The sequence below is a fragment of the Hyperoodon ampullatus genome, assembly GCF_949752795.1.
Source record: "Hyperoodon ampullatus genome assembly, chromosome: 6".
NCBI lineage: Eukaryota > Metazoa > Chordata > Mammalia > Artiodactyla > Ziphiidae > Hyperoodon > Hyperoodon ampullatus.
This window is the reverse complement of record NC_136919.1, coordinates 104,210,612-104,232,206: the sequence shown is the minus strand read 5'-3', so window position 1 is coordinate 104,232,206 and position 21,595 is coordinate 104,210,612. Positions and strand designations below refer to the sequence as shown.

At 37.2% G+C, this 21,595-nt stretch overlaps 1 protein-coding gene across 1 annotated transcript; it reads left to right on the top strand.

Annotated features, from left to right (window-relative positions):
• Window positions 1-1,450: 1,450 nt before the first annotated feature.
• Window positions 1,451-16,642, top strand: ZNF484 (zinc finger protein 484). The gene is made up of 5 exons (XM_079707115.1): window positions 1,451-1,469; window positions 6,447-6,491; window positions 14,780-14,906; window positions 15,182-15,277; window positions 16,444-16,642. Exons 2-5 carry the CDS (start codon window positions 6,477-6,479, stop codon window positions 16,464-16,466), a joined length of 261 nt encoding a protein of 86 aa, XP_079563241.1. The 5' UTR covers window positions 1,451-1,469; window positions 6,447-6,476; the 3' UTR covers window positions 16,467-16,642.
• The last annotated feature ends 4,953 nt before the right edge of the window (window positions 16,643-21,595 follow it).

Below are 21,595 nucleotides of genomic sequence, written 5' to 3'. Positions count from 1 at the left end.
GACGTGTCTTGCCATAACCATCTCTTCTATTCTACCTGGCTGTTTCTGAGTTATATTCTTTTATAACAAATTGGTAATCTAATAAGCAAAATATTTTCTTGAGTTCTATGAGCTGCTCTAGCAAATTAATGGAGACTGAGGAGGAGGTCGTGGGAACCTCTGATTATAACCGGTTGGTCAGAGCACAAGTAACAACCTGAACTTGTGATTGGCACCTGAAGTTGGGGTGGGGACAGTCTTGTAGGACTAAGTCCTTAACCTGTGTGATCTAGTGCTAACCCTTAAGTAGATGGTGTCAGAACTGAGTTAAATTGTAGGACACCCAGCTGGTGTTGTAGAATTGCTTGGTTTGGGGACCCCTCCTCCCAACACACACACAACACACACACACACACACACACACACACACACACACACACTTGGTGGCCAGAAGTGTTGAGAATAGAGGAAAAACACACAGGAGGAGTTTCTCCTTTTCAGGGCATGATTGATGTAGAACCAGGACCATGAGGTAGAGATGTTGGAGGTTCTGTGATCAGGGGCTGTAGAATGAGTGATTGTGATCTCGTGGAGAGAGCAGTGAGTGGTGGCTTGAAGCGAGATCTTAGTTCCATGCCCAAGAACTGGACCTGGGTAGCCTGGATGAAAACCAAGAATCCTAGCCCCTAGACCAGCAAGGGCAAAGTTTCCCTGACTCTTGCCCCGTTTGAAAGCAAGAATGTTTCAAGGAGGCAAAAACCGTAAAAACAGGTACAAAGTTTATTATTAAAGACACAGCACAACATGTGGGAGAGACATAGAGAAACAGTTTGTAGTTAAGACAGAAGCAAGGCAGAGATACACACCCGCGGAGAAAGAGTATGGGCATCCTCCCTAATGAGGAGGAGTGAAGTAAAGAGGTGGTTAAATCATTTATATAAGGCATTTCGTCTGGGTCTTTGCTTATCTTTGACCAGTTATCTCACTTCTTTTTCCACACCTGACCTATCCTAGGTCCCTCCCTCACATGCATGCACATCTTTTTGCCAAGATGGATTCCAGTGCAGAAGCCTGTGGGAAGGTTGACACCACCTATTATGGGGTGGAGCCCACTCCCTTTTTTGACCCCTGAGGAGCCTTTATACACATGTGTAGCTGGGGAGGTCTCCTTGACCTCAAACATGAGAAATATGTGGTCTCTTTATCGTTTATCTGGGCAGGACTCAGCTCCTGTCTGCCCCTGCCATTACTGTTATCTTAAAGTGTCCACTGGAGGCAAAGTGCAGCTGTTTACCCTGTTCCTGTATTCTTTCTATCTGGAAGTGTAAACAGGAAGCTGGCTGTAAATGTCTAACCTGGAGCCCATCGATTTCTTGCCTCAAGAAATATAAACAGAGGATGGTTGTAAACGCCTAGCCTGGAACCCATCTATCTTCTGCCTCAATTGTGGCCTGTGGGAAGCAGGACAAGGGAACCAGTGACTCTGATGTGTGAGTAATGGCTGCTGGGGTGAGGTCAGTGTGCAGCAGTTGACAGTTGTAGTAAGCAGGTTGAGGAGTGGGAGTGAGGAATTGAGTGTCAGGGTTGATGATGACTTGAGGGGCTGGTGAAGTCAGATAATGTTTGATACAGTAATTGCATTCTATGTGGATTACTGATTTTGTAATAATAGCAGTAATTAATATTTAACAAGCACTTATGTGCCACACATGGACTGAGTGCTTTTCAAGTATTATAAAATTGGTTTGTTTATCTTAAAAGTATAAGGATGAGGAAACTGAGACTGAAGTAAGTTCTTCAGATTGTCACAGCTAGAAGGTGGAAGACCTGGGATTCAAATGTACGTTGATTTGGCTCCACACCTCATATATTTCCCCTGTGCCACCCTGTTCCACACTGTTTGATGCACTCTTGGGAGGACAGCTGAGAGGCTGTCACTGAGTGGCACTCTTTCTGTCAGGATCCCTTTGTGTTTCCACAGAGCTCTGAGGTCAGACCACTTAGTTGAGCCTTCAGGATCATTTTTTCAGACTCCAGCCCAACTAGGCCCGATAATCACTGGCAGTCTTTGGACCCTCACTCAACTTAGGGCTCCTGGGCAGACTGGAGTTCTAAGAAAACACAGAGGTGAAGCTCATTGTGAACATGCCAGCCAAAAAGAGCTTGTCTCATAGATCCCATATCCAGTTCAAATCCTGGCTTGGCAGGAATATGACAGCTCCTGTGAGTGGAGAGGGGGAAGCCCAGAAGCACGAATCTTCTCAGAGATGAACTTGCTGAAACAAAGCATGATCCTTTGCAATGTGAATAATGCATGGCTCATGTCATGTACTCCAAGGCTGTTCCCTGTAATGGGAGAGGATTTATTTTTTTAAGTTTTTATTATAGAAAATTTCAAACATACAGGAAAGTAGAGAAAATGTTATAATGAACCTACAAATGCGCTCATCACCCAGTATCAATAATTATCAACTATTTGCCAGTGTTGTTTCACCTTATCTCTTCTCACTTGCTTTGTTCTAGTTAGAATATCTTAAAACAAATCTTGGATACCATGTCATTTCACCCACAAATACTTTAGCATGCAAATCCAACTGATGTGGACTGTTTTCCCCCACATAACCCCCAGGCCATTACTCACCTAACAAAAGTTACAGTAACTCCTTAATATCATCTGATACCCAATCTATAGTCAGAGTTCTCTGATTATTGTGGACAAAGAAAGTTGTCACCTGCCGTATCAGTAAACAAAGGATGTGGTGGTCAACAATCCATCAGCCACTGCACTCGCCCCCAACTGTGCACCCTGAGGGGATTCAGGATGGAAAAAAACCAGGATACTGGCCCTAGATATTTAAGGTGCATATCAAAGCCATGATTTAATGAGCCCAGACTCTCGAATCTTCCCATACATAGAGAACTGCTAAATTCATTAACTTGAGATGTCTGGATTTTCTTTTTCTTTTCTTTTTTAAAAATTTTTATTGGATATAGTTGATTTACAATGTTGTGTTAGTTTCAGGTGTACAGCAAAGTGAATCAGTTATACATATACATATATCCACTTTTTTAAAGATTCTTTTCCCATATAGGCTATTACAGTGGATTTTCTTTAACAGTAATCTTTTCATGTTCCAGCTACCTATTTTTTTGTGTGTAAAAGCTCCTATATATCCTGGCTCCTCCCTTACCTTTTCGGAACAGTCCCTCAGAGCTATCTGAGAGGCTGCATCCTGGGCTTAAGTTCTCAGCAAGTCCGCCGAATAAAACATAATTCTCACCTTTTAGGTTGTGCATTTTTTTTCAGCTGATGTTATCTAAAAAATGACTTTTTAAACTTTTCCTATGAAAATTAAAAAAATACAAATGCAGAGAAAGTAGTATAAAGAAGCCTCATTTAGGGGATTTCCCTGGTGGTCCAGTGGTAAAGAATCCGCCTTCCAATGCAGGGAATGCGGGTTCGATCCCTGGTCAGGGAACTAGGATCCCACATGCCACGGGTCAACGAAGCCCGTGCACCACAGCTACTGAGCTGTGCGCCTCAACTAGAGAGCCCATGTGCCACAAGCTACAGAGCTCATGCGCTCTGGAGCCCGCATGCCATAACTAGAGAAGAGAAAACCCCCACGCCACAACTAGAGAGAAGCCCTCGCGCCGCAATTACCCATCAATTTTCACAATTATCAACTCATGCCCAGTCATTTGTCATCCATCCCTTCCTCCAACATTTCTTTTCTTCTGCTGGATTATTTTGAAGCAAATCTCAAAGATTTTGTCATTTTATCCATAAATATTTCAATATGTAAAATTCCTTTAATAAAAATAGCCACGGTGCTATTATCACACCTTAAAAAATTACAATACATTTTAAAGTATCATTTTATGTGGATTGGATTGGTAAGATTTAGAGGCTTGATCAGATTCAGATTCCTTTTTTTTGTTTTTGTTTTTTGGGGAGCAAGACTACTTCCCAGGTGATATACTTGATCAGGAGGCACATAATGTCTGGTTATCTGTTTTGTGATGTGAGCAGCCACTGATGATTGTTTCTTAGATCCATATTTCATTATGTGTGCAAAATGGACATTTCTATTTCTACCATTCCTTTACTTTGTCGACTTATAAAAATGCATAATGTGAGAGTTGAGAGTTGTCTTATTTGGGGCAAAATGAGGACTATAGCCCAGGAGACTGTTTTATATAGCTCTGAGAAACTGCTCCGAGAGGTAGGGGGGAGGGTCAGTATTATATCTGATTCAGGTGAAGGGGGTGGTACGTACAGTCAGGCACACATTTTGGCAAAGTCTTGCTGCTAGTCCTGTGAAGGTTGCTGCTAGTCACAAGGAGCAGATGTCTCTGTTCATGATTTTAATGCCTTTCTAGATATGAGGAGATGCAAGGATTTGGGCTCATAAAATATTCTCCTGAAAATATGTTACTATCTGCAGGGCTGTTCTGCCAGTTTTTGCCAGAACATCAAGTGCCTCATTCCTGATCTCCACCCTGAACTCCTTTCAGGATGTGTTGAAGGTCAGCAGTTGCAGTGGCTGGTGACTTAACCCTTGTAGAGGCAGACGGCAAGTGCCAATTTTTAGTTGGCAACTTGTAGCTGGAATAATTATATAAGCAGAAAAAGAAATTCCTTCATGAAGTGTTTGGTTATGCTTGACTGACTCTTGCTTTTTGACAAGTTTCAAAAATAATGGTTTGATTCCCTAATACTTTCCAAAGGTGCTAGAAATGTTCTCTCTCTTGATCTGGATGGCAGATGTGAAAAATAGGGGGAAATGCTGTATACTTAATATTCATGTACTTTACATAAGTTATACTACACAAAAAAATTAGCAAAGAAGTAACCAAAATGTTGTATATATTAGAAAGTGTATGTTAGAAGCAAAAAATTTAAAAGTCCATCATAAAAAGATACTGGGGAAGATAGGTCTAGGGTAAAAGGGACACAGTCCTCAATGTATAAGTCTTGATTGGAACATACTTTCAACAAAACAGCAAGAAAAGGTTTTTCTGGGGTAATTGGGAGTTTTGAATATGAGCTGAATATTAAAGTGTTATAGAATTGCTAATAATTTTCTCAGGCATGATAATAATCTTTTAGGAGATTGATGTTATGAATTTAGGCATGAAGTGTCATGAAATCTGCAACTTTCAAATGGTTCAGCCAAAAAAAAAGTATATACACTAGTATACTCATATATATGTATGCATTTACATGTAACTATATGTGTATATAGAAAGATTAAACAAATATGGCAAAATACTAATTGTTGAAACTAGATGGAAGGTATTTCTTGTACTAATAATTCAACTCTTTATGTTAGAAAACTCAATAAAAAAATTAGAGGGGCTTCCCTGGTGGCGCAGTGGTTGAGACTCCGCCTGCCGATGCAGGGGACACGAGTTCGTGCCCCGGTCCGGGAAGATCCCACATGTAGCGGAGCGGCCAGGCCCGGAGCGGCTGAGCCTGCGCGTCCGGAGCCTGTGCTGCACAACGGGAGAGGCCACAACAGTGAGAAGCTCGTGTACCGCAAAAAAAAAAAAAAAAAAAATTAGAAAACAGTGGCTTCAGTCAGTAAGTGACTTAGGTCTTAAGGTTTATTAACTAGAACCAAATCCACTTATTATATTGTAGTTAAGACAAAGTTTCCATTGACAGTTCCCTTTTAAGAATGGGAAGTGGGAATTCCCTGGTGGTTCAGTGGTTAGGGCTCAGCACTTTCACTGCTGGGTCCAGGTTCAATTCCTGTTCTGGGAGCTAATATCCCACAAGCCGTGGGGTGTGGCCCCCCAAAAAAAGAACTGTAAGCAAAGAACAGTGAAAAAGCTAGCAGTCTCCCTTTGTTTGGTCTTACTTATGGATGTTCTCACTACTTGTGATGGGCTGGTCACAGAAGCTCAGAGCAAAATCATTAAAAAGTTACTTTGCTTTTTACTAGCAAATAAGAAAAATATAAACATTCAAATTACTTATAATTTTACCATCACCCAAATATTATATCTGTTAACATATATTTCCTTCCAGATAATTTTCTCTATGTGTATGAATGCATTCATGTATGTGTGTATGTGTGTATGTACACACATATTGTTCAATGAAAATGGACTCATACTGTTTGGTACATATTTTTATTTTTACTTAGCATTTTAACATATTTTTCTACAGTAGTTTAATTTTACATGACATTATGTCTACTTTATAATACCTATAAAGTATTTAAAGCTGTCCACAATTATTGTTATCAAGATGTTTCTAAACTTTTTTTTTTTGATATTAGCTGTGGTAAAACTCCTGGATTTAAATCTTTGTGCAACACAGGATGATTTTTTTATGATGTAGTTCTAGAAATAAGTTTTTGGGTCAGTTGCATGGACACTAAATGATGTATATGTCCATGTGTGCCATTGACACACTTCCTTCTCTCATCTGTCCCTCTGTCAATCTGTTTTTTCAGATCTCTGCCCCTTTCCCAGAAGAACCAGAAATGACCAAGTCCCTGGTGAGTTCTTATTTGTTCATGTATTTATTTGTTGCTTTCTTTATTTTTTAGTGGATTTTAGGAGGCATCTATTAACCCATATAGTAAATGTGTAAGTATAAATAAATGAAAGTTAAGATCAGAGAAAGTAAAGAAGAGATTATCAACTCCAAGTCAAGCTTGGATTATAGGTATATGTGAGTTGTGTGGCTTCACACAGTTATGAACTTTGAACTGTAAAATTGTCTCTGGTCTTCCTGAAAGACATAACAATGATGGAAGTGAAATACATGGTTTATATTGTTGAAAAGTAATTTATTTCATCTATAGTAACTATTTCCTGGTTCTTGATGTTTGAGAAAATTTTTGATAGATCTTCAGATGAATGGAGATAGGACAATGTCTTTAACAACCCTGTTAGAAGTTCACTAACAGGTTTTCTATAGTGACTTACAAAGCAGTGCTTTTCACACTTGCACATGACTTCAGATTCTGATTTAGTAGGACTGGGATTCCCACAGGATGTTAGTGCTGCTGGTGCAAGGACCATGTTGTGAGGCAAAGTTTTGAGTGAATCGACGTTGAATTTTGTCAGTTGCTTTTTCTGCATCAGTTGACATGGTCAGGTGATTTTCCTTTTTAGCTTATTGCTGCTGTAGATTAAATTGATTAATTTTCACATATTGAGCCAGCCTCAGCCTTTCAACCTCTGAATAATTTCCACTTGGTCATGACATACACTTCTTTTTATATATTTGTATTTGCTAGTATATTTTTTAAGGATTTTGTATCATGTTTAGGAGGGATATTGTTCTATTTTTTTCTTTCGTTACTACTATGCATGGATGAAAGTCCCAAAACTCCACTTGGCTTTTTTCTTTTTCCATACCACTCCATTGGAGTGTGACGGGGCCCCTCTGTTCAGCCAGGCAAGAGTGGGAATCTAAGCTACCCACTGGGCCTTTGCTGATGGGCATGGGATCAGGCCCAGAGTTTTCTGTTTATTTGTTAATGTTTGGCTGGAGCATGTTTTGCCTAAAGGTTTTCTGTCTTTCTAGATTGCCCCTTTCCTGGTCTTTTAGCTAGAGAGAGCAGACTTTTCTTTGAGTTTTTTTGTTGTGCCCTTGTTGGTGTTTCTGGGTTGTAGGCTCTTCTAGTACTTGGCCAGGGCTGTATGAGTTAATAGACTTCAGGAAACTCATGCTGTGTAGTTCCTTGGTTCCTGAGGTCCCTAGACAGTTTGCTTTATTTTTCTTTAAGCTTTCAGTCTTCTTATGTTTGCTTTATGGATAATGTCTATGGTTACTAGATGTACTTAGTGGGTGAATAGGGACAAGTGCATCTACCCTGTTTTTCCAGGGGTCGAAGTCAGTTCATTGATTTTTTTTTAAAGGAGGAGTTATTTATATATTAAGCATGGTCTTTTTTTTTTCAATTTTTTTTTACTTCTTCTTTGCATTTTAACTTTTAAAAGTAAATATTTAATTGTGAATATCATTAAGGATATAGATATGTTTACTCAAATAGATTTTTTTTTTTTTTTTTTTTTTTGCGGTACGCGGGCCTCTCACTGTTGTGGCCTCTGCCGTTGCGGAGCACAGGCTCCTGACGCGCAGGCTCAGCGGCCATGGCTCACGGGCCTAGCCGCTCCGCGGCATGTGGGATCTTCCTGGACTGGGGCACGAACCCATGTCCCCTGCATCGGCAGGCGGACTCTCAACCACTGCGCCACCAGGGAAGCCCTCAAATAGATTTTTGAAGCTTCATTTAAAAAAAAAAAAACAAACCACCTGTTAGCTGCTCTCTTATCCCTCAAATTGCAGCTTCTTAAAGGTAATCACATCACTCTGAACTCAACTGAACTAATTTTTTTAGTATTTACGTTCCCATGTCTAAATAACATGTTTATATTGGCACCTTTTGGTTTTCAGTTTTAGGCAGTTTCTACTGACTTAGCACAATGGAAAGTAGGGATTTTACTCTCTTTCAGACACTTAAGGCTTCAACACTTATATGCACATTTCTTCTTCCCCTCCTTCTAATATAAGTATATCATAATTTTGGGTAAATCAATAGGCTGTATTTATTATTATGATTATTTTAATTATATTCACAGCTGAACCATTTATTTTACCTTTTATGCACTATTTTTTGTTTTACCTGGAATTAATTATTGTTTGGTTTAATCATTTGTTTCATTTTCCATATTTGGATCACTAATTCAACTCCACATTCTTCCCAGGTATATAAATATCTTCTCAATATGTTAAAATATATTAGATAATAACAGTAATCACAAACATTAATATAGGCTTACTGTATGCTAGGCACTATAAACACTCTCTATTAACTGATTTAATCATAACCCCTCTGAGGTATCTATAATCATTATCCTCATTTTACAGAGAAGGAAACATCCACAGAGAAGTAACTTGCCCTGGGTCACACTGCTAGTAAGTGGTGAAGCCAGAAGTAAAACCCAAGCAATTTGGCTCCAGAATATAGGTATTTATTTCAGCTGTTGAAAGAAGCTTCCCTTAGAGTCTTTGACCTGCTTGAAGTTGCTCTCTATTTGATATTCATCCACTGACTTGGGGGTCTCCCTTTGGCATGATTCTAGGAATTCCTTTCATGTCTCTCAAGTATTGGAGCTCTTGTTTTCTGGCTCTTTCCTGATTTATGCTTTCATTTTTAGAGAATATTATCCAATAGCTCTCTAGAAAGTATTGTGTGGAAAGTAAATTTTTTGAGACCTTGCATGTCTGGAAATATTTTTATTTTACCCTCAGTAATTTCATAGCTAATTCTAGATTGTAAGTCATTTTTACTCAGAAATTTTAAGCCATTCTTTTTACTTTTACTATCCCATCTTCTCTTACTGATGTGATAGGCAGAATAATAACCCCCAAAGGTATCCACATCCTAATTCCTGAAACCCGTGAATATGTTACTTCACATGACAATAGGGACTTTGTAGATGTGATTAAGTTAAGGATTTTGAGATGGGGTGATTGTTCTGGGTTATCTGGGAGGGCCCAGTGTAATCACAGTTCCTTATAAATGAAAGAGGGAGGCAGAAGGGTCAGAGTCAAGGGGAGATTTGAAGATGCTACTCTGCTGGCTTTGAAGATAGAGGAAGGGACCACGAGCCTCTTAGAAGTCATACAAGACAAGGAAATGGATTCTCTCTTATAGCCTCCAGAAGGAGTGCATCCAACACATTGATTTTAGCCCAGTAAGACCTATTTTCAACTTCTGATCTCCAGAACTGTAAGATAATAAATTTGTGTTTTAAGTTTGTGGCAATATGTTGCAGCAGCAATAGGAAACCTTTACAGATTTTGGTACCTGGAAGTGGAATGATGCTGTAACAAATACCCAAAAATGTCAAATGGCTTCGGAATTTGGTAATAGATAGAAACTGTAAAAATTTTGAAGAGCATAATAGCAAGAGCCTAGATTTCCTCGAACAGACTGATAATAGAAATATGAATGTTAACTCTGCTAGAGGACTCAGAATGAAGTGAGGAGCACACTAGGAAAAAAGCTCTATTGTTTTAGAGAATATTTCAATTATTATAAACAGACTATTGATAGAAATATGGGTGTTAATGGTGCTGCTGCTGAAGACTCAGAAGGAAATGAGGAACATGTTACTGGAAACTAGAGGAAAAGGACCTCTCTGTTATACAGTGGCAGAAAGCTTAGCTGACTTTTGTTCTGTAGTTATGTGAAAAGCAGATTTGTCAATGATGAACTTGTATTTTTCTCTGAGGAGATTTTCAAGCAAAAGGTTGAAGATGTAGCCTGGTTTCTTCTTCCTGCTTATAGTAAAATATGAATGTTAAGAGACAGATTGAAGGAAGAACTGTTGAGCAAAAAGGAACTAGACTTGATGTTTTGGGAAATTTGGGGGCTATCAAGATTCCAAAAGATGCTAAAATTAGTTTCACTGTAGGAAAGTATGCTCTTGAGAGAAAGTCAAGGGTGTGAATAGATGCTTGTATATATTTCTAGGTTTTTAGAAAAAAACCTAGGTATTTAGCAGGATGAATAGGGTGGAATGCATTTAACTTTTTTTTTTTTTTTGAACTGGAAGTCTCAATCTTTGCTGTTAATTTGATTGTTTAGTTTATTTACATTTAATGCAATTACTGATATACTTGAATTTATATCCAGTTTTTTCTTTCTTTCTTTCTTTCTTTTTAAATTAATTAATTAAATTTTTTGGCTGCGTTGGGTCTTCGTTGCCGGGCACGGGATCTCTCTAGTTGTGGCGAGCGGGGACTACTCTTCGTTGTGGTGCCCGGGCTTCTCATTGTGGTGGCTTCTCTTTGTTGTGGAGCATGGGCTATAGGCACACGGGCTTCAGTAGTTGTGGCACGCAGGCTCAGTAGTTGTAGTGCGAGGGCTTAGTTGCTCCGCAGTTTGTGGGATCTTCCTGGACCAGGGCTCAAACCCGTGTCCCCTGCATTGGCAGGCAGATTCTTAATCACTGTGCCACCAGAGAAGTCCTATATCCAATTTTATTAGTTTTATGTTTGAATTGTCTGTTTAATATTATTTTTACATTCCTTTCTTGACTTTCTTTTAGATTAGTCAAAATTTTAATTTTTATTTTGTTAACTTGCTTGTTATACATTCTTTTATTTGTTTCCCTAGATATTACAATATCCATTTTTAACTCATTATTACCTCGCCCCCTTCTCAGTAGATACTAAAACACCTTAATTCCATTTGCTGCATTTAAATTCTACACATATTTTAAACTTCACAAGATATTACTGTTACTGTTTTTGCATAGTCAGTATTTACAGTATTGTAAAGTGGGATTTGAGAAACTTCTTGAATCTTTGAGTTGCTGTCATTCACCATTACTTTTTCAAATTTTGCTTCTGCCTCATATTCTCCCTCTTTATCTTCTCAGACTACAATATGTTATTCCTTTTCACTGTGTGGTACATGTGATACGTCACATGCACTTGTGTTTATTTTATTTAGAAAAAACTCTGTGATCTGGTTTGTATATTTTCTATTTGCTTGTCTTCCATTTCAGTAATTCTGTATTCTGCTATTAAACCTCTCTCAGTTCTTAATTTTAGATACTGAATTTTTCAGTTTTCATTTGATATCTTTATTATAAGTCCCATTTTCTCTAATGAAATTTTCCATCTTTTCTTCTAACTCCAAAGCACTGTAGAACTGTTTCTTTTGAATTTTTTTCCTCTGGTTTTGGATATTTGGCCCTGTTTTTTGATAGGCATAGGATTTCTTTTATTGTATCAAAACATGTATAAAGCATTGTAGAAGATCTAGATTATGATATCTTTCTCAATGGTGGATTCATCTTTCCCTGAGCAGATAGCGTAGAAGATGAACATCTTTATCCACTCAGGCACAGTGTTATGTTGAATCAAGGCTGAGTTGAAGCCCTAATAATAGTCTACCTTTGGTTCACTCTGGCTATCTAAGATTTTCAGCTGAGAGCCTGGTTTGTCCTCTGTGGACCCCCCTCCTGATAGATGCCAACTCTGTCTTCTTACCAGACTACTAAAATTTTGCTTTGCTTTTCAGAAGCTATTCTGCTTAAGTTTTTAGTCTTCTGCCCATACAGCCCTAGAATTTGGTAGATGTCCTGAGGGGAAAATTGGCCATGTGTTTGAGTTCTGGTTTATCTGTCACCCAACTGTAGCCTTCTACTTGTTCAAAGCTGGATTTTCACCTTTTGCCACACCCAGAATTGGTAAATACTCTCAGTGTAAAAGTGGCTGCGTACATCAACTTAAATCTTCAGTGTTCTCTTGAGTCTTAGAACCTAACAAGCTTCCAGTACTTCCAAACAGATGATTTCAGTATTTCATCTGGCATTTATAGTTATTCTTGGAATAAACACTGGACTGCCACAAACTATTGTATGCCATCTGGAAATGACAGTGCCTCAAAAGGGTCTCCTTCACATACCATATATATTGCCCATTTAAAGTGCGCATTCAATGGGTTTTAGTATATTCATGGAGTTGTGCACCCTTTTTCACAGTTTTAGAACATTTCCTTTCCCTCCCTACTCCGACTCATACCTTTTAGCTGTCACCCCCCCCCACACACACACACATCCTTCCATTCCCCCTAGCCCTGGGCAACCAGTAGTCTTCTTTCTGTCTCAATAGGTTTGCCTGTTCTGGACATCTCATATAAATAGAATCATATAATATGTGGTCTTATGTGACTGGCTTCTTTCATTTAGCATAGTATTTTCAAGATTCATCCATATTGTAGCATAAATCAGTACTTCATTTCTTATTATGGCTGAATAATCTCTTGTATGGATATACCACATTTTAAAATTCATCATTAGTTGGCAGACATTGCATTGGTTCTATTTTTGACTATTAAGAATAATGCTACTATGAACATTCCTGTACAAGTTTCATGTGGATAAGTGTTTTTATTTCTATTGGGTATGTACCTAAAAGTGGAACCATTGGGTCATATTATTCCTTTTGAGGAAGTATCAGACTGTTTTACAAAGTGACTGTACCATTTTACATTCTCACCTTTACTGTATGAGGGTTCCAGTTTCTCCACTTCCTCACTAACACTTGTTATTATGTGTCTTTTTTTAAAAAATTATAGCCATCCTAATGGGTGCATTTTTCTGATGACTAATGACTAATGATTTAAGCAGTTTTTTAAATGTCAGAATGCAAATTTTAATGTCATTTATTATTTTGCTACAAAGTAATAATAAAAATACAAATAGGCACAAACAGAGCATTTTTTAGATTATAATCATCTTAGTGAATTTAAAGGGGTATCTCTTTGATTTGAATTTCAATATCCCTTATGACTAAAGATATTGAGACCCTCTCATGTGCTCTTTTGGCCATTTGTATATCTTCTTTGGAGATATGTATAGTCAGATTCTTGATCCATTTTTAATTGGATCATTTATCTTTTTATTGAGTTGTAAGAGTTCTTTATCTATTCTATACACAAGTCCCTTATCAGTTGCAAACATTTTCTCCCAGTCTTTGGGTTGTCTTTTCACTCTCTTTTTTTAAAAGTACACCTTTTATATGTTTGTTTGTTTTGGCTGCGCCGCAGGGCATGTGAGATCTTAGTTCCCCAACTAGAGATCGAACCCATGCCCCCTGCAGTGGAAGCGCAGTGACCTAACCACTGGACCACCAGAGAATTCTCCCTGTGTTTTCACTTTCTTGATGGTATCCTTTTAAACACAAAGTTTTTAATTTTGATAAAGTCCATTTATCTATTTTTTTCTTTGGTTACTTGTGCTTTTGATTTTATATCTAAGCATTGACATATATATGCTACCAAAATGTAAAATAGTTATCTAGTGGGAAGCAGCAGCATAGCACAGGGAGATCAACTGAGTACTTTGTGATGACCTAGAGGGGTGGGATAGGGAGGGTGGGAGGGAGGCTCAAGAGGGAGGGGATATGGGGATATATGTATATATATAGCTGATTCACTTTGTTGTACAACAGAAACTAACACAGTATTGTGAAGCAATTAGTCTCCAATAAAGATCTATTAAAAAAAAAGAAATCATTGCCAAATCCAATGTCACAAAAATATACCCTTTTTAGCTAAAACTTAAGAACATTTAGGTCTTTTGATCCATTGTGAGTTTATTTTTTTAATATGGCATGAGGTAGGAGTCCAACCTCATTTTTTTGCGTGTGGATGTCCACTAGTCCTAGCACCATTTGTTGAAAAGACTATTTTTCCCTTTTAAATTGTCTTGACACCTGTGTTGAATTATCAGTTTACCCTAAATATGAGGGTTTATTTCTGGATTCTTGGTTACATTCCATTGAATTCTATCGTCTATACTTATGCCAATACCACACAGCTTATTGAAAAAAAAGCCTATTTTATTCATCTTTTTTAAAGAAAGAATTGACTTAGTAGATTGATGAGTGCAAAGTGAAAAGCAGAAGATATATTCTAAGTGAAGTGTTAATGAAATATGGCATACATAGAAAAGAATGCACAAATCATGTGTATGCAGCTTGATGAGTTTTCACAGCTTATTCTTTTGTAACCAGCACACAGATAAAAACAAAACAAAATAAAACACCAGAATATTATCAGAACCATAGAAAGAATGGCATGATACTTTTAGTATTTATTTTTTCCTTGAAATAATAATGTAAAATTTAGGTATTTAGTGGGAATCTTATATGTCGTATCATGTTAAAAATTATTAAAAATAAGTTTCTAAATATCTTGTTCCTGTCCTGCAATCCTGATCCTTTACATTGAATAAGCATGTGTTTTTCCAGGGATCAGTGTCTTTCAAGGATGTAACTGTAGACTTCAGCAGGGAGGAGTGGCAACAGTTGGACCTTGCTCAGAAAAGTCTATACAGGGATGTAATGCTGGAAAACTATTTCAACTTGATCTCAGTGGGTAAGCACAGCTCTGCTGGGTAAGGCTGTACCTAATTGAGTGTATTTTCTTTCTCAGTGGAATTTCTGAAATCTGTGAGATTTCTGAGGTACGTGGGACTTCTAAAGACTGCAGGACATCTGAAGTGTGTAATAGTTTTGTCCTTATTTTTTGTCCTATGTTCTTAACAATATTATGAATATACTTCTGTTCCCCATGAACTTTTCTGGAAAGTAAATGGAATGTTTCATTGTATGACCTCTGAAATCAAGTATTTTATCATTTCCTGTTATTAGGGTGTCAAGTTCCCAAGCCAGAAGTCATTTTCAACTTGGAGCAGGGAGAAGAGCCATGTATGTTGGATGGTGAAATCTCAAGCCAGAGCTATCTAGGTGAGTAGGGAACAAAAAGCATAAGAGATAGCACAACCGAACTGCAGTTGTACTGGCAGAGGCTGACAACTTTGAAGTGCTATTAATATGATGTTTCTCAACATTCTGAACTTTTGGAACTGCATGGATAGAGTTGATATTGGCCCCTTGGACATCTAAATGCCATCCCCACTTCAGGCCCCTTCCAATATCAGTGTCTTTTTTGCTTGACTTTTTTTTTTTTTTTTTTAGCAGAGTTCCCTGTGCTATTCAGTAAGTCCTTGCTGGTTGTCTATTAAATTAAATTAAATTAATTAATTAATTAATTTAAAAAGCATCTTTATTGGAGTATAATTGCTTTACAATGGTGTGTTAGTTTCTGCTGTATAACAAAGTGAATCAGCTATACATATACATATATCTCCATATCTCCTCCCTCTTGCGTCTCCCTCCCACCCTCCCTATTCTACCCCTCTAGGTGGTCACAAAGCACTGAGCTGATCTCCCTGTGCTATGTGGCTGCTTCCCACTAGCTATCTGTTTTACATTTGCTAGTGTATATATGTCCATGCCACTCTCTTCATCCCACTTTGCTTGACTTTTTAGGAGGGATGTGCTACAACTACTGGTATGTTGGATTTAGGATACTGCTTTTTTGCTTTTTCTCCCTTTTTATAGCATTTTTAAAATTCTTTTTACCTCCATCAAGGTCTTAAATCATTTTCTTACACATTCAGGGGCTCACAGAGTTGTTTTTTTAAAAAAATTACTGTGGGTCACACTCCTGCTGATTTCTTTTCATTGTTTTTCTTTTCCCTTAGTGCTTCAGAATTGTCATCTAGAGATGGCCTTATTATATCTTCTCCCATGCCTCTCCTCCAACTGTTGACTTTGAGGGTACCATTACCTACATTTGGGGACAGCTTTTTGTTGTATGTGACATTAGTAATTATGCTTCCTGAACATTTTCTTCCTATCTGGCTAGTGTAACACGACACTCACTAGGTCTTTCTGATTAATTTATTAATTTTGATATTTTACAAAAAGTTTCTGTACCTTGTGTGCAGGAAATTGAGTAAATTACAGTCTTCATTTTATAGTCAATATATTCATCACTCTGTTTAAGCTCCCCTTCTTATTTTATTTCTTTCATAACTTTTTTCTTTTTTTTTTGTCACACCCTGCAGCATGCAGGATCTTAGTTCTCTGACCAGGGATCGAACCGTGCCCCCCTGCAGTGGAAGCTCAAAGTCCTAACCACTGGATGGCCAGGGAATTCCCTATTTTACAATAAAAAAATTATTTTATTTTATTTCTTTACTTATCCCTTTTAATCCTCACTCTCTATTTGTTTTTATTCTTCCCAGAGGCAACTGCTCTATTATATTTGATATGTTTGCAATCTATCCTTGTATTTGTGGGGTATTTGTAAAATTTAAATTTTTGGTTATTTTAATTTATAGAAATGGTACTGTACTGTATGTCCTACTCAGTTTCTTATTTTTTTCTCTCAGAACTAAATTGGTTCATGTTACAATGTGTTTTTCTAGTTCATTTCTTCTAATTGACGCATATATTTCATAGTGTGTATATATACCACATTTACTTGTCCAGCTTTCTAGCTACTACAACTAGTATTGTAATACATTTCTTCATGAACTATTCTTATAAGAAATGAGAATTTCTTGAGGAAGAGTAGTGGGATTGTTTTATTACTGAGTATACTAATACTTTATTTCACTAAGTATAAACATGTTGTTTTCTAGATTGGATGTATTAGTCTGCAATCCCCTGAACATACAAGGGCATCAGTTTCTCCACACCCCTGCCCATATTTTTAATAATTTCACATAATGTGGCTAATATGATGGATTTTAATTTCTAACTATTGTTTTAATTTGTGTTTCTCTAATAACAAAATATTTTGAACATCTTATCATGTACCTTGTAGTAGATTCTGACTTCATTTTTGGTATTTGACTGCTGGCACCTTCTAAACTTCACCACGGTCTCTTCACCTTCTGCCCCACATCTGGGCAAAGTGACAAGAAAGCCCAGGTGCTCTCTCCCTTGGTACTAGTGGGAAGTTGCACTCTATCAGTCAGCTTAGCCCCACATCCCAACCACCATAAGAATCCCAAGCCAGTTTCCTTTTCTTGCTCTCTTAAGTCACTTTTGGACCTTCTTGGGAGCTCTCCCTTTAAAAGCCTCATTGTGTGAGTAATGAACCTTTTCACACCTTATTGGTACGTATGTCAAATTATCACTCTTGACATTTGAACCAAATTTGGGGTGGGAGTCCATTCCTCCTCTGAAGGTGACTTAACAGTTGGTGTAGTAAGCAGGATCTTTAGACAATGACCACCACCAGGGGGTCTTTCTTCTCTTGTTCTGTGGCTTTACTGCTTTCTGGTGAGTATACACTTTGAGCTGTGCTACTTTATGCTACATTTGCTGAGTCCCACAAGTCTCTGTCATATTTTTTTTTCTCTGTGGGTGGGTGAGGATATATTTATTCTCTCAGAGTATACTTAATAAGTGGAAATAAGAATCAGAGTAAATAATCACATTTATATGTATATTTTGTAGGCTGATTAGCAATAAGTGAAATTGAAATAAAAATGACAAACATAAAAACAGCAAAAAAAAAAAATAACAGTTAAAACAATGATGGCAGGTACATTGAGAAACAGGTACAATGCTGAAAGCTCTGTAAGTTTAGCCAAATCTTTCTGGAAAGAACTCTGGAAACATATAATAAGTGATATTAAACTGAACATGCTTCCTGCCCTGGAAATTCTACTTTGGGGACATACTCCAAGGAAGTAAGCAAAAGAAAAGCCAAGAAGTTGACACAAAGATGTTTATGGCTACACTATGTATGAGAATAAACTAAACAACCCAAATGGTCCAAACAGAGGAAAAACTACCATAGCTATAAAAAAAATTATAAGTATAGGAAGTACTAATATACAGAAATGTACAATGAAATGTTATGTGAAGGAAGCAAAAACAAATAATCTATCAACACAGAGTTTAAATACATATAATGTACACACAGACCTTAGCAGTGTTCATAAGATTTTAAACAATATAAATAAATTATAATGCTCTGTCATATTTTTAACCAATTGAGGTTGGAAGTTATTGGCATTATGGGACATATGTAAAGGACAACGCCTTCCTTAAAGTGGCCTAGACCTATCTGTGTGTCTCAGAGTGAATCATGTGTCTCAATTCTGGCATAAGCCATGATTGACTCCAGAATCGGGAACAAGTCTTAACCTGTCACTGTTGGTTGTGTGTCTCAAGGAGGCATTGGCCCCCATTGTATAGAGCTTTCAGGGGAACAACTGATACCTTACACGTATAAGGGCCCATCAGGTGGCTGCTTTTGTGGAGGAAGAACAGTTACAATGCAGCATGCTAACAGCAGATGGCACATCTTTCAAAATTTTGTCATATTTTATTGTGCTTTTTGCTTTTCCCTGTGACTCATCTTCTCAAACAATTCCTTATGCTCTTTCTACTAATTTTTCTCTTTTATAAAATATCAGTTAGATGCCCTCCTCCTTTTACTTTCCAGTGATATCACCAAAACCATGTCTGTATTTACTTATGCCTGGATTATTCAAACCCTATTTGGATGTACTGTTTCCTTTTTTTTTTTTTAACTTTTTTTTCTTAGATGCTGATTTAAATATTCTGCTTATCTTGTCATAGCTATATGGTGCAAAATATTATCTAACAAATGACAAATTCCTCTCTCAATGGGTTTATAAAGGAAGAACATGCCTCATATTTGCAATTCACATTTATCTCTATTTAGTTTCCATAATCATGTTTACTTTGTTTTAACATTTTCTTTAATGATCCCCCTGCATCTGACCCTTTATTTCCTGACCTATCTGCCTATTCAGATAATCCACATACTTATGCTTTGCTCTCAGGTTTCACTTACTCCTTGAATTGGACCTAACTATTACAGCATATATTGCTTTTCCCTTTTCTAATTCTCCAACCCCCAGAAATTCAGAGAAAACAACATTAATTTGTGTGATAACTGAGTCTTTTACCTCTTTTTAAAAATGTTTCCTTAGAGAATAGTTAGTGAAATTAACTTCTTTAATTGATGTGATAGGCAGAGGAGGTTATTTTGTGCTATTTCAGAGGGATTTGAAAAATTTTCTGCTAGGAGTAATTCAAAGGGCCAATAATTGTAATTAGAAAGGGCAGATAACTGCAAGAAATGTTTAAAGTTTCAGGCTTTGAGCATTAAGCATTTGTTATTGTGCAAATCTATGCCGATTAAATATGACTATGAAATGCTCAGAAATATCTGTGTTTGTTTTTAAGTTAAAAGAAAAGAGAGCCTTCCTAGAGTTGTGCTGAGATTTGAGATTCATTTTCAGAGCATAGAATCCTAAATGATCCATGAAGAAAATGAATTTTGAATAGGAACAGAGGATCAGAAAAAGGAAGCTTAATGGGGAAAAGGAAAAGAATATATGTTTGGATTCAGTAATAAAATAGACTTTAGTGACTGGTGGAAAGATAACTTGCATACATTCATTTTATTGGCCTGAATTATGACTCTGAATGTTATTGAATGAGTAATTCAATGTGTGACAGAGGAATTATGGATAAACTTTTTACCACAGGAGCAAATTTTTTACATTGAACATTGTTGGTAATAATGTAAATGTTGTCAGGTGTAGCAATGGGTTTATAAGCTAAAGAAAGTGAAAGGTTGCAAAAGATGAAAATCCATGTTTAGAAATCAGTATTAGAGGCCCTCAGGATTAATGAAAGCCATTAATGTGTGTGAGTAAAAATGTAATATAAAAATTAAAGAATGTGTTTGGGGACATTACAAGGCCCTAGAGATAGAATGAAATGGATATGAGGTTAGACTGTGTCTATATTCAAGAATAATCTAATTTTTACTTAAATATTTACTGAGAATCTACTATGTATTACACACTATTCCAGAATTTGGAATATTAGTGATTCTTATTCTGGGCAAGAATGGTATATTGGAGTAAAACTAAGCCCCTGTCACTGAGAGACCCCCAAGAAAGAGTGACTTAGAGAATATAAACATTGACCCATCACATGACAGTTCCAAAGTGTGGTCCAAGTCTGCCAGACCACTCTGCTTCCAATGACTATTTAGGGACAGAGTTTCTAGAAAGTCATTGCACCATGATCTCCTAGAGCAGGGGTCGGCAAACATTTTCTGTAAAGGCCCAGAAGTAAATATTTTAGGCTTTGTGAGGCATGTGATTGCTGTCATAATTACTCAATTTTGTTTTGAATCCCCAAAGCATCTATAGACAATACATCAATGAATGGATGTGGTTGTGTTCCAATAAGAACTTTATGGACATGGAAATTTGAATTTTATATAATTTTCATGTACCATGAAGTATTACTCTGCTTTTGTTTTTTCAACCATTCAAAACTGTAAAATCTTTTCTTAGCTTTTGGGTAGAGGCCTGGATTTAGCCTGAGGGCTGTAGTTTTCTGATCTCTGCCTTGGGCATTGCCAGCTGCAAGTCTGGAATATAGCCAGTGGGAAGAGGAGAGGGTTTGGGGAGACGCACCCACTTCCTTAAGACCTTGGCCTGATTACAACAAGTATAATTTTTACTCCCATTTGATTGGTGATAACTGAATTACTTGGCTTGACAAATGAGGCTGCACAGACCTATTGTTCTTTTGTTTTTTTTTAGACCTATTGTTTTGAGGCAGACACATGTTTGGCTACAAGCTTAATACTGTTGAAGGAAGGGGACAGATTTTGATGGACAACTTTCAGTCTCTGTTTCAGAGTTGGCCCTTTTTGCTGTTATATTCTTCCTATTAGATGCATGTGTGTGCACCACAAACAGGACATAAAGAATTGAATCATATACATACATTTATTGTTTGTAATGGTAAAGCTAATTCAGGATGACTGAGGCTACAATAGTTTTCTAAACATAAATAAGTTGGTATTTAGGGCACAGTGGTTAATAGGGAAAAGAGAAAGCAGGGAGATTAAGATTTATAGATGAAGGATAGTAAGAATCTAGAATCAGAAACACTTCTTTTTAGCCACATAGTTTGTCAATTTGTTCTTCTGACCCCTTACTATGTAGTTCTGCTACATACGCAGAACTGATGTACTTCAGTTTGAATCTCATCTTCCCCAATTACTAAACATTTGATTTGGACACACTACTTAACTCTTCTTTGGCTCAGTTTCCTCATCTGTAAAATAGGGACAATAATAACACCAATAACAAAGGCTTGTGATGATGTTTAAATGAGTTAGAACTTGGAAAAATGCCTGGC

Coding starts and splice junctions, on each gene's coding strand:
- ZNF484 (XM_079707115.1), top strand. Junction 14,907..15,181: donor TTTCAACTTGATCTCAGTGG/GTAAGCACAGCT, acceptor TCCTGTTATTAG/GGTGTCAAGTTCCCAAGCCA. Junction 15,278..16,443: donor CTCAAGCCAGAGCTATCTAG/GTGAGTAGGGAA, acceptor CACACCCTGCAG/CATGCAGGATCTTAGTTCTC.